At 38.1% G+C, this 12,237-nt stretch overlaps 1 protein-coding gene across 2 annotated transcripts in view; it reads left to right on the top strand.

The window, feature by feature from the left end:
• The window catches only part of RBM19 (RNA binding motif protein 19), a 97,050-nt gene that overhangs the window by 39,842 nt on the left and 44,971 nt on the right, over positions 1-12,237 (top strand). For both annotated transcript variants that reach the window (XM_056528765.1, XM_056528764.1), the window contains exons 7-12: positions 1,763-1,837; positions 4,472-4,550; positions 4,699-4,770; positions 9,665-9,865; positions 11,159-11,289; positions 11,857-11,975. In XM_056528765.1, coding sequence (XP_056384740.1) covers positions 1,763-1,837; positions 4,472-4,550; positions 4,699-4,770; positions 9,665-9,865; positions 11,159-11,289; positions 11,857-11,975 — 677 coding nt within the window. The remainder of the gene's footprint in view (positions 1-1,762; positions 1,838-4,471; positions 4,551-4,698; positions 4,771-9,664; positions 9,866-11,158; positions 11,290-11,856; positions 11,976-12,237) is intronic.

Consider the following 12,237-nt stretch of genomic DNA (forward strand, 5'->3'; position numbering starts at 1 on the left):
AGCTTTGAAGAAACCATTTATTTTTCAACAGTTTTTTTTTATTTTTTTATTTTTTTTTTAAATAAGAGGTTACAAATAAGGTCCTTGCATAAATGTATAATGTGAACAGTAGAAATAAGGTACAATGCAAACAAGATTTCTGAAACAATTTAAATCATTACTCGCCACAAAACCCTGATATTATTCAGGTTCATATCTTATTTTAAATAAAATAAATTTTTAGCTCATTACAGCTGGATACTTTATTTTTATTTTTTATTTCCCCCCCCCCCCCCTTAATCAGTAGTCCTACTGTGAAACAATATTAATCATGTAATACGGTATGTCTTTGCTTTTCCTGTAAAGATCAGCAGTTCCCTTTTAGGGATGTCCTGATACCATATTTTAAGACAGAGTACCGATACTCTTCGATACCAATTCACAATACTATTTTCTATGTGATGTGACAGGATTTTCTTTCTTTTTTTTTTTTTTTTTATGGGAAAAAGGGGTGTTTTTATTTATATTTGTTTGCACATTTTTTTTCACTTTTCTTTAGTCCCCATAGTTCACCATTACATGCAATCTGTAGATTGCATAACTGGTCAATGATATGCCATAGCATAGCATTGATCAGTGTTATCAGTGCTCATTTAGCTCCTGAGAATGAAGCAGCTCAGAGGGGGGCAGGCAGGTCCCTCCATTCCATCTCCATGGGGGAATAAAATGATTTTACAAAAGTCTGGGGGAATAGATTTTATATGGAAATTATGCACAGAAAGTTTAAAAACCCCGCCCGAAGCCCTGAATGACTCCTCGGTGCCGGACATTCAGGGCTCCCGGCAGGGAATTTAAAAGTGAAAGTAAAAATGCAACGTACATTGCAGGGGAGCGGAGCAGGGGACATTAAAGGCTCATCCGTTTGCCATAGACTTTAATGTTCATTTTAAAGGACCCATTTTTAAAAAAAAAAAATTTTTGACTGAGAAAAAAAATACTGCATGCAAAATCTCTTCACCGTTAAAAAAAAAAAAAAGGGAATAGGAGGCAAACGGGTGACAGAGGACTAAAAAAAAATAAAAATATCAAATGAAAAATCTCATTGACATCAATGGGATCCTTTTAACAGCCGTTTACAAAAGTATCAAATGGATTTGAGAATGGGTATGAATTTACGGGGGCAGACAGCCATGTGAACGAGCCCTTACCTTACCTGTAACAAAGCTAAGCCCTGGATGCTTTGTTTCAACTTGCCACCAGCAGTGCTCTTTACCATACAGTCGCCATTTCCCTTTTCACAGCAAGATTAATCGATTCCATAGCTGGGAACAGGACTTGCGTATACCCCTAAATTCTTACTAGATTATAATTGTGAGAGCATTCAATAAATTCAAAAAAATCTAGCAAAATATGGATTGTGCAAAAGGTGCTCTGGAGGCAGCGTATATCTCACCTAGAGTCTTAAGATGGGTGAGGTAAACCATCAAGAGATTCTCATGCCGGTCATAAGTAAAATTCCACTGGCACATGTCTCATAAGTCTGGCATATCATAAGTCTGCCCATATTCCCCTACCTACACCATCTAGGAGCTGGCATAGATCTCGGCTAACACTGACCCCCTTTTTGCTTTTAGTTAATTTTCAGTAAATCTTGCCCTTTCTGATCAGTCCAGTCTACTTTCTGCGAAGCCCTAATCGGACACTTTACTTCCTCTTACACTTGTTGGTATAATGTAATTGATAGTTGAATTACATTTTTTTTTTTTTTTTTTACCCCCCTCAGAAACAACCTGTGCAGACTACACCTACCACGCCATATACCATTAAACTGAGAGGAGCTCCATTCAATGTAACTGAAGTAGGTTTTGTACTTCATTTGGTAAACTCTTCTTTTAATAAAATGTGATTCTGCAGATAGCAATTAAGAAGTATGTCCCTGTTTTATGCAGTAGAATTTAGACTATATTTTGTTCATACAGTTGGTTGTGCATGAAGTGGATGTAAGTTTTACAAAACCCAATTTTAGTAAAAATTGGATTTTAGAATGTTTAACGTTTTCACACAGGCTTCACTGCCCTATATGTTGCAGAATTTGTTCAGTTTAAAGGGGTTGTGCGCTGTCCTGAATTTTGGAGCTCCGCTCACAGCGTCCAGAAGTTCATTACTCCGAACGCTGTGTTCGGGCTTCTGTGCTCGCGGGCGTGACGTCACGCCTGGCTCCTCGTGACGTCTCGCCCGCCCCCTCGTGATGTCACGCCCGCCCCCTCGTGATGTCACGCCCGCCCCCTCTACCAAAGTCTATGGGAAGGGGGCGTGACAGCGGTCGTGCCCCCTTCCCATACACTTTCGTTGAGGGGGCGGGCGAGACGTCACAAGGGGCCGGGCGTGACGTCACGCCCGTAGGCCGCGAACACGGAAGCCCGCACACAGCGTTTGGAGTAATGAACTTCCTGACGCTGTGAGCGGAGCTCTGAAAGTCAGGGCAGCGCACAACCCTTTTAAATTTTGCCTTTCAATGCAGATGGCAAAATCTGCAACGAAAGTACAAATGCAACCAATGTGTCCAAAGTATAAAATTCAATTATCTGAAAAATGGTGTAAAGAAGCACACACATTCTTGTTTAGGTTAAATCAGATTGATTTGAAATTGAAGAACAAATACGTTTAAAAAAAATGACCTATAAAAAACCATGCATTAAAAACCATTTTTACCTATCTCAGTAAGGGTGAGCTCACATTTGACACTGAGGTTCCATTAGGATGAGAGAAGTGAAGCAGGCAAGCAGTTATATAACTGTAATAATAGGAAAGAAAAATAGGACTGATAAGCCTAATTTATATTAAGGCTATGTTCACACAACGGAATTACTGTGATTTTGCTCAAATTCTATTCTGCAAAGCTGGCTGCAGATCTTTTGCAGTTTTGTGAATTTCTGTGCACTCAACACACAGATTCCGGCCAGAATGTAGTATCCCATTTACTTCATTGGGGCTCTGTGTGGAATTTTGACAGATTTTATGTTTTTACATCAACCAGACTGCAGAATTTCCACAGTGGAAATCCCACTGTGTAAATGAGACAGCGGAATCCCAATTCAACACAATGTGCAGTAAAATTTGAAGACTTTCTGAGCCAGAAAATTGTGCCATGTAAACGTAGCCTAAGCCTTTTTTTTTTTTTTTTTTTCACAACACATGGAGATATAGACATGGAACAGAAGCAATCAAGTCTTCTGTTGGTTACGAAACCTATAAAATAGTCTTTTTATTTCTTAGCCAATAGTCAAGGAGGCGTGGCCAAGCTGGTAAGATGCTACAATCTGGCACACCTTTTTTCTCTCTTACATACTAACTCCTCCATGATTGAAGTTCCGAGCCTTGTACATCAGTCAAGGAGTGTCTAAGAGAGACTGAGCAAGGAGGCATGCCAGGCTGTAGCACTTAAGTAGCTTGACCCCTGCTTTTGACACTTGGAAATAAAATAGACACTTGGAAATAAAAAGACCATTTTATAAGTTTGTCAACATCAACAGCTCCAGGAAAAAGTATAATTTGCTTTTAAACCCCAATAGCTATCCAATGGTGTCTACCAATATCAGCACCAAACAGAATTGACAGATTCCCTTAGATGTTTGAGATTTCAAGAATGTGGTTATCTTAGTGGATCTATGTTAGGCTGGGTTCACACCACGTTTTTGAAATACGGTTACTGTATATGGTTTTCCGCTAAAAAACTTATGGCAAAAACCGTATGCAACCGTGTACAACCGTATGACTCCAAATGAAAACGTATACGGTTTTTCCCCATACGGTTCTATCCGTTTGCATCAGTTTTTGCCAACGGTTTTGCTATTTTGTTGGAATTAGTTTTCCAGCAATTTCATAAAGTTACTATTGTTCTATTGAAATTCCAATCTGCGCATGTGTCAACTCCAAAAACGGATTAGAAAATCCGTGTGCAACCGTATATAACAACAATGTTAAAAGAACCGCATACGGTTCGCATACGGTTTTCCAACCGGAGGCAAAAAACGTGGTCGACAGTGTTTTTGCCTACGGTTGAAAAATCGGCAAAACCGTATCCGAGGCAAAACGGATGCAACCGTACACAACATTTGGAATACGGTTTACAATGCATTCTCTATGCATACGGTTTCGGATACGGTCGTATACGTTTTTTTGCGGAAAATCGTATACGGTTACCGTATTTGAAAAACGTGGTGTGAACCCAGCCTTAGAAAAGATTTAGGCACTAAAAATTTGATTGAAGGGTCCAGGGTTTATTTAGATCAAAGAATTATGTTGGGGCTAAAAAAAAAAAAAAAAAATCAGTCATTATTAGGGACTGCTCAAGATAAGGACACACTCATAAGGAGGAAAGTAGGGAAAAATTAAAGTCTCCAAGATGACTAATTCTTGTTTAAAATTGGAGAATTTAGAGAATGAACTTGGATTTTCCTACCTATAACGAAACATACTTTTGTGTTTTTAGCAAAATGTTCGAGAGTTTCTTCTGCCATTAAAACCAGCTGCTATTCGAATAGTTCGAAATGTTAATGGAAACAAGACAGGTGAGTTCTTTTGTATTTGTAAGTATAATATTGTTAAACTCTTAAAGGAATACTAAACTATTTGTCAGTCATCAGCATTTTCTTTTTTTGTGTTTTTAAAACTTGTATGTTTACCCAGCCACCAATTTATAAATATTGTCTTTTTAAGGTTATATTTTTGTGGATCTAAAGAGTGAAGCTGATGTACATAAAGCTCTTAAAAAGAATAAGGATTATATGGGTGAGTTGACATATAAAAATTTGTGATCACTGGCTTAATATAGACTAAAATGTGATTTAGAATCTGAGGGGAAATAATTGTCTTGCTCTGGGCTGTACTATATTACATTTATTGTGTAGTTTTCTTTTGAGTAAAACATGTTTTTGCTTTGGTTTTTTATGTACGTGATTATAGGGGTTGTCATCTTGCCTGAGCTGTTGTAACAACATTTAGAGAGATGTTTTGAGGAAGCATATATGGACATAGGCAACAAAAGACCAGTTCCATTCACATGAATTGAAAACATTACTGGCCAATCTCTGTGACCTTTTTTTTAGAGGCCATTGTACATTGATGGGGTGGCTGTTTTTTGAGCAAAAGCTACTGTTTGTAGCACTATTATCTACACAATGGTGTCATGTTTCACTGTACTCTGGTAGGTGATAAGGAGAAGAATGCTAGGAAATGATCTGTACAGAACAAGAAGTCTCAGCTTTGTTTTAGGCCTAGTGTCCAGGTTTCAGGAATATTTCAAAGTATTTCAAAAATGGAAAATTAGAAAATAATAAAATCTTAAATATGGTAACAAAGCAAGCACTTGATTTAAACAATAGGTGATTTTCTGATGACACATTTTTTTTAAGCATTTTGTGTTTTAATTTTACCCCAGTGGCCCAACTAAAATAAGGCCACAACTTAAATGGCCACTGTCAGATTCAAAAACTTCTTATATTTTGTACATCTTGGAAAACGTGAACCTTTTCTAATATACTTCATAAGAAAATTTGATTTCCTTTTTTATAGAAATCATCACTTTGTCCAAGCTGAAGCACAGGCATGGACAAAGCCCAGTAAGTGAAGGTGGGCGAGCACTACTCTGTGTCTGATTGGACAGGAGAGAGCCCAGAGGAGTGCTATCAGACAGGAGAGAGCCCAGAGGAGTGCTATCAAACAGGAGAGAGCCCAGAGGAGTGCTATCAGACAGGAGAGAACACAGAGGAGTTTTAGCCCACCCTCACTTACTGGACTTTGTCCATGCCTGTGCTTCAGCTCGGACAAAGCTATGATTTCTATAAAAGGAAATAACATTTTCCTATGAAGTATATCTGAAAGATTAATGTTTTGCCAAGGTGTACAGCATATTACATTTTTTTGTATCTGACAGTTTCCATTTAAGTGTTGACCTTTGAGAAAGATAGAGAAGTCTGTCATTTGAAGGGTGCAGTCAGATTTTATAGAGACTGTCACCATTTTGAGTCAAAATTAGTAAAAAAAATTAAAAATAACTTCATGGTTAGATTATTGTAATCAATACAGCTATCATTTGGCTTTACACACCTTGATCACCTTGGGTGATTTAGGATGCATTCACACTCAGGAGTTCAAGAGGAATTTACTCGAGTAATTTTCCAAGTTATTCATCAAATCATTTTCAATTGACTTTAATGGACTTTCTGTTGTCCTGTTCACACTGAGGAATTTCTGCTAGCTGAATTCTGTTCCGCCTGAAGATAGAACATGTTAAACATAGAATGCTTCGGCAGATTAGAACCATTTGGCCCATCTAGTCTGCCCAATAATCTGGCCCTATCTTATATGAAGGATAGCCTTATGGTTATTTCATGCATGTCTAAACTCCTTCACTGTATTTGCAGCGACCACTTCTGCAGGAAGGCTATTCCATGCATCCACTACTCTCTCAGTAAAGTAATACTTCCTGATATTACTTTTAAACCTTTTGCCCCTCTAATTTAAAACTATGTCCTCTTGTGGTAGTTTTTCTTCTTTTAAAGATGCTCTCATCCTTTACCATGTTGGTTCCCATTATGTATTTAAAAGTCTCTATCATCTACCCTCTGTCTCTTCTTTCTTCCAAGCTATACATGTTAAGGTCCTCTAACCTTTCCTGGTAAGTTTTATCCTGCAACCCATGTACTAGTTTAGTAGCTCTTCTCTGAACTCTCTAGAGTATCTATATCCTTTTGGAGATACAGCCTCCAGTACTGCACACAATACTCCAAGTGAGGTCTCACCAGTGTTCTGTACAGCGGCATGAGCACTTCTCTCTTTCTACTGCTTATACCTCTCCCTATACATCCAAGCATTCTGCTATCGTTTCCTGCTGCTCTATTGCATTGTCTTCCTACCTTTAAGTCTTCTGAAATAATTACTCCTAAATCCCTCAGATACTGAGCTCAGGACTGTATCGCATATTATATATTCTGCCCTTGGGTTTTATGTCCCAGGTGCGTTATCTTGCACATTAAATTTCAGTTGCCAGAGTTCTGACCATTCTTCTAGTTTTCCTAAATTCATTTTCCATTTGGCACATCCCTCCAGGAACATCAACCCTGTTACATATCTTTGTGTCATCAGCAAAAAGACATACCTTACCATCGAGACCTTTTGCTTTATCACTAATGAAGATATTAAACAAAATGGGTCAAAGTACAGATCCCTAGGGTCCCCCACTGGTAACAAGACCTTGCTCTGAATATACTCCATTGACTACAACCCTCTGTTGTCTGTCATTCAGCCACTGCCTAATCCACTCAACAATATTGGAGTCCAAGCTCAATGACTGTAGTTTATTGATAAGTCTTCTAGGTGGGACAATGTCAAAAGCCTTACTAAAATCTAGATATGCGATGTCTACTGCCCCTCCGCCATCTATTATTTTAGTCACCCAGTCAAAAAAATCAATAAGATTTGTTTTGACATGATCTCCCTGAAGTAAACCCATGTTCTTTTTCATCTTGCAATCCATGGGATTTCAACATGAAAAACATGGGTTTACTTCAGTTAGATCACGTCAAACAAATCGGGGAGAATGTTCATTCTTCAGGCGGAATCCTTGATTAAAAGCCCATTGAAGTCAATGGGATTTTTTTCCTGACTAAATCAATTTCATGCGGAATCCAAAAAATTTGAATTGAGTAGCCCGACAATTTCCTGACCAAAATTATTCCTTGTGAATTCCTCATGAACTCCTCAGTGTGAATGCACCCTAAGTCACATGATTTATAGGCAGGGCACCAAAGTCTAGATGGGTGGTTTTAATCGGCACACCATCACACTATTGCATATACTCTTAGGGGAAGATTTATGAAAACCTGTCCAGAGGAAAAGTTGATGAGTTGCCCATAGCAACCAATCAGATCGCTGCTTTAATTTTTTTGCAGGCAGTTTCAGAAATGAAAGAAGCGATCTGATTATTTGCCATAGGAAACTCATCAACTTTTCCTTTGGACAGGTTTTGATAAATCTCTAAATATTTTGCATATCTTAGAACTGAAATTCTGAGCATCTCTTTAACTCAGCAGTAGAAGAAGAATTAAGATGTTATTAGTCTAAAAATCAAAAAGTTTTTGTAGCCTTCAGTAAATCATGTAATTTTTTGGGATGAATTGTGTGTGAATTCCAAATTTGACTCCATGATGCTATCATGGCTTTGCTATTACACTGAAGCCATTGTATGGTTACAGTGCAGTAATGTCAAATGTTTCAGATCTTTAAACAATATTTAGAGGTTGTGAAACAGTTCAGATGGATGAATAATTAGTATTAACCCCTTCCCAAAAATGGACGTTTATGTACCCGCCCTTCCCGCTGTATGATGCACGCTCAGCAGGTGAGCGTCCATCATACTCAGTTGTTATCAGCAACCGGGACCCATGGCTAATGCCGGACATCACCGATTGTTCTTATGTCCTGCAGTAACACTTTAGACGCCACAATCAAAGTTGATAGTGCCGTCTAAAAGCAGTTCCCGGCTAGCTCAGTGGGATGATCGGGACTGCTGTGGCATCCCGATCAGCTGAGAGGACAGGGGGAGGTGTCTTCCTCCCTGCTGTACGATCGGTGCTCCAGGCTTTGTCAGGCTGAAGCAATGGAGCACCGAAAATGCTGATTAATGCTCTCTCTTTTATGGAGAAGGATTGATCAGTGTGTGCAATCTAAAGATTGCATGGTATAGTCCCCTATGGGGACTAAAAAAAGTGTGTATAAAAAAAAAAAGTAAATAAATATGCATTAACCCCTTCCCTAATAAAAGTTTAAATCGCCCCCTTTTTTCCCATTTTTCAAATATAAAAATAGTGAAAAAAATTGAATTAAAAAAATAACCTTAAAAGGGTTATCCAGGAAAAACTTTTTTTTATATATCAACTGGCTCCAGAAAGTTACAGATTTGTAAATTACTTCTATTAAAAAATCTTAATCCTTTCAGTACTTAGGAGCTTCTGAAGTTGAATTGTTCTTTTCTGTCTAAGTGCTCTCTGATGACACGTGTCTCGGGGACTGCCCAGTTAGAAGAGGTTTGCTATGGGGATTTGCTTCTAAACTGGGCGATTCCCGAGACACGTGTAATCAGAGAGCACTTAGACAGAAAAGAACATCTCAACTTCAGGAGCTCATAAGTACTGAAAAGATTAAGATTTTTTTTAATAGAAGTAATTAACAAATCTGTTTAACTTTCTGGAGCCAGTTGATATTTAAAAAAAAATGTTTTCCTGGACAACCCCTTTAACATGTGGTATTGCTGCATGGGTAAATGTCCGAACTATTAAAATATAATGTTAAGCAAACTGCACGGTAAAAGGCGCAAGTGTAAAAAAAAAAAAAAAAAAATTCCAAAGTCCAGAAATGCGTATTTTTGCTCATTTCATATACAAAATTTTGTTTTTAAAAGTATTACAAAGTAAAATTGGTGGCACAAAAAACATGCACTCATATGGGTCTATAGGTGAAAGGGTTTTGTTTTTTCCTCCTCACCTTTTAAGAATCAGAAGTGCAAAAATGAAAAATGGCCCGAGAGGAAAGGGGTTAATTGTGGGACAATCCCTTTTGATGTAAGAAAATTACACAAAAAACAAATTAAGTAAACCATTAACCAAAATATACAAATCTATTTCAGGTGGAAGATACATTGAAGTTTTCCATGTTGAGCAAGCTAAAGAAGAGCATGTCTCAGGGAAATCGCAGAACAGACCATGGGAACAGCATCAAAAGAATTCTGAGCTACAAGAAGATTTGGCAGACTCTGGAAGACTTTTTGTTAGAAACCTGCCATACAGTTGCACTGAGGCGGACTTAGAGGCGTTATTCTCCAAATATGGTATGATTTGTGAAAACTATTGTAAAAAATGTTTGTTCATCATCATGGATATGTGTTTACATGTATGATTTTTGATATGCTGCACATGTATACTTGTCACCAGGCCTGATTTAACTATTTAGCATTTTTTTATTATTATTTTTTGTCAGTTTCCATAATTTTGCAAAACATGGGTGCACGTTCCACAGTTGATCAGGTTAAATTATGTGAACACTTTGTTTACAATCCTTAAAAGCAAAGATGACCCTGTATTTTGTTTCTTCTTCTCCTTCTAACAGCAATCTAGTATGGAAGTGTTTACTATTACAGTTAAGTTTGTTTTGTGCCACTAAAAGACTTAACTCGTTGATGTGGCCTTACGCAGAGCAGTGAAAATAAAGGGGTCCTAGCACCACACGTTCTCGTGATTGTGGGGGTCCCTGCAGTAAGAACCTTACCAATCAGAAAATGATTCACATTAGTAGATAATTGAAGCCTACACTACACTCAGAACAGAGCCTGAAGCAGTTGGCTGTGTAATCTGTGTAGCGGTGGTGCCAGGGTACTGCAGACTCTGCTTCTATTCACTGCAATAGGACTAAGGGTGCATTCACGCCATGTTTGTGAGATCCAGCTGGGAAATTTCAAAACAAAGCGCTCCCGTATCCCAGCCTGTCCGGCGCCGAATTTCATTTATTTAAATGCGCCGACCGGAGTCAAATAGTGACTCTGGCTCATTATTGCCCTGTATCTGGTTTTGTGGCCAGACTGAAAACTGCAGCATACCACAGTTTTCAATTCGGACACAAAGCCGGATACGGGGCAAAAATAAGCCAACTGGAGTCACTATCTGGGATACAGGAGCATCCAGTTTTAAAATTTCCCAGGCGGATCTCACAAACGTGGTGTGAATGCACTCTAATATGTATGTTGAGCTCTTGCTTCACTAGAAGCTGAGGCTGAAGTACTCGGACACCGCCTCTCTGTGTAGTGCAGGTGCCAAACAGCTGATAAGCAGGGGTGCTGTCTGTTAGCACCCTCCTGATCAGCTGTTGATGGCGTTTCCTGTGGCTTGGCCATCAATATTTTGCTTGTTTTTTTTCCTGGCAAACCCCTTTAAATATCGCCTATAATATGAATGCTGTAGTATGTAATTAGAATGAAATCACACTCTGCATATTGTTGCCAAAACATCCCCATTGGGGTAAATAGAACCAATTATCAGCTGCAGGAATTTCTGTAACAAATCTGCTGCATGTGAATTTGCTCTCAAAAAGTGTTATTTTTACCTTTTTTTTTTTTTTTCTCCTATAGGTCCTCTCTCTGAAATTCATTTTCCAATTGATAAACTAACAAAGAAGCCTAAGGGTTTTGCCTTTGTTACTTTCCTCATTACAGAACATGCTGTTAAAGCATATGCAGAAGTTGATGGACACATTTTTCAGGTGGGTAGATTAACTGGTCATTTCATGTTGTTATACGATACATGAACTGGGAATCTTTGGCTTTTTTTCAAACTGTATTTTATGAATTTCTTCTTCCAAAAATCATACACTACAGAAAATAAATCTGTAATGGTTCATGAACCCTTACCGAAATGCTAAAACTGGCATTTTTCAAACTTATGTTAGGTGCAGAGTCCAGAGAGCCTTGCTGTAAGACTGGTTTTATGCATAGTATTTGGGTCAGTATTTGGTCCTTATCTAGCCAAGACAAGGACTGGGTTAAAAAAAAAAAAAAAGTGCAAATACTTATTATACAATTTTTCTCTACGCCTTTTTCTCTCTTGGTTTTGGCTAAAAATACTGACCAAAATGTTACTTGCTTTATATCATACAGGGATTTAGAGAATCAGCATATATGGCACTCCATAAAAAAAAATTCAAAAAATGTGTATAGAAAAATAAAAGGGGACTAAGACTGCATTATAATTGGCAGATTTCATTTGCATGAAGACAGCAAAAATCAGGACTCATATCTTTGCATCCTAAGGTTTGTTCACTTTTCTTCAGGGCCGTATGTTGCATGTTCTTCCCTCCACTGTGAAAAAGGAAGATGAAGGGGAGGTGGGAGCTGATAATTCTGGCTATAAGAAACAAAAAGCTTTGAAGGACAAGGCCAACAGTTCCAGGTACTGTCCATTATCCCAAGGGCTTGGAAGTGATTAAGTGGGCACCTTTCATTATTGTTCTTCAGTCTCTCTTAGGAATAATAAATTGTCAAGTGACTATTGACCTTCTCACCATAAAAAGTCAGTATCCACTATAAAAGCAAAGTTTTTTTTGAAGAGCTGACAAGTAAAAACATGCCCTTATGTAATACATAATGTGTTTATTTGAATTCATGCATATTAAGTCTTATCTTTAGTCCATATAAAAGCTGGAAATGACTAC

The sequence above is a fragment of the Hyla sarda genome, chromosome 1, assembly GCF_029499605.1.
Source record: "Hyla sarda isolate aHylSar1 chromosome 1, aHylSar1.hap1, whole genome shotgun sequence".
Taxonomy (NCBI): domain Eukaryota; kingdom Metazoa; phylum Chordata; class Amphibia; order Anura; family Hylidae; genus Hyla; species Hyla sarda.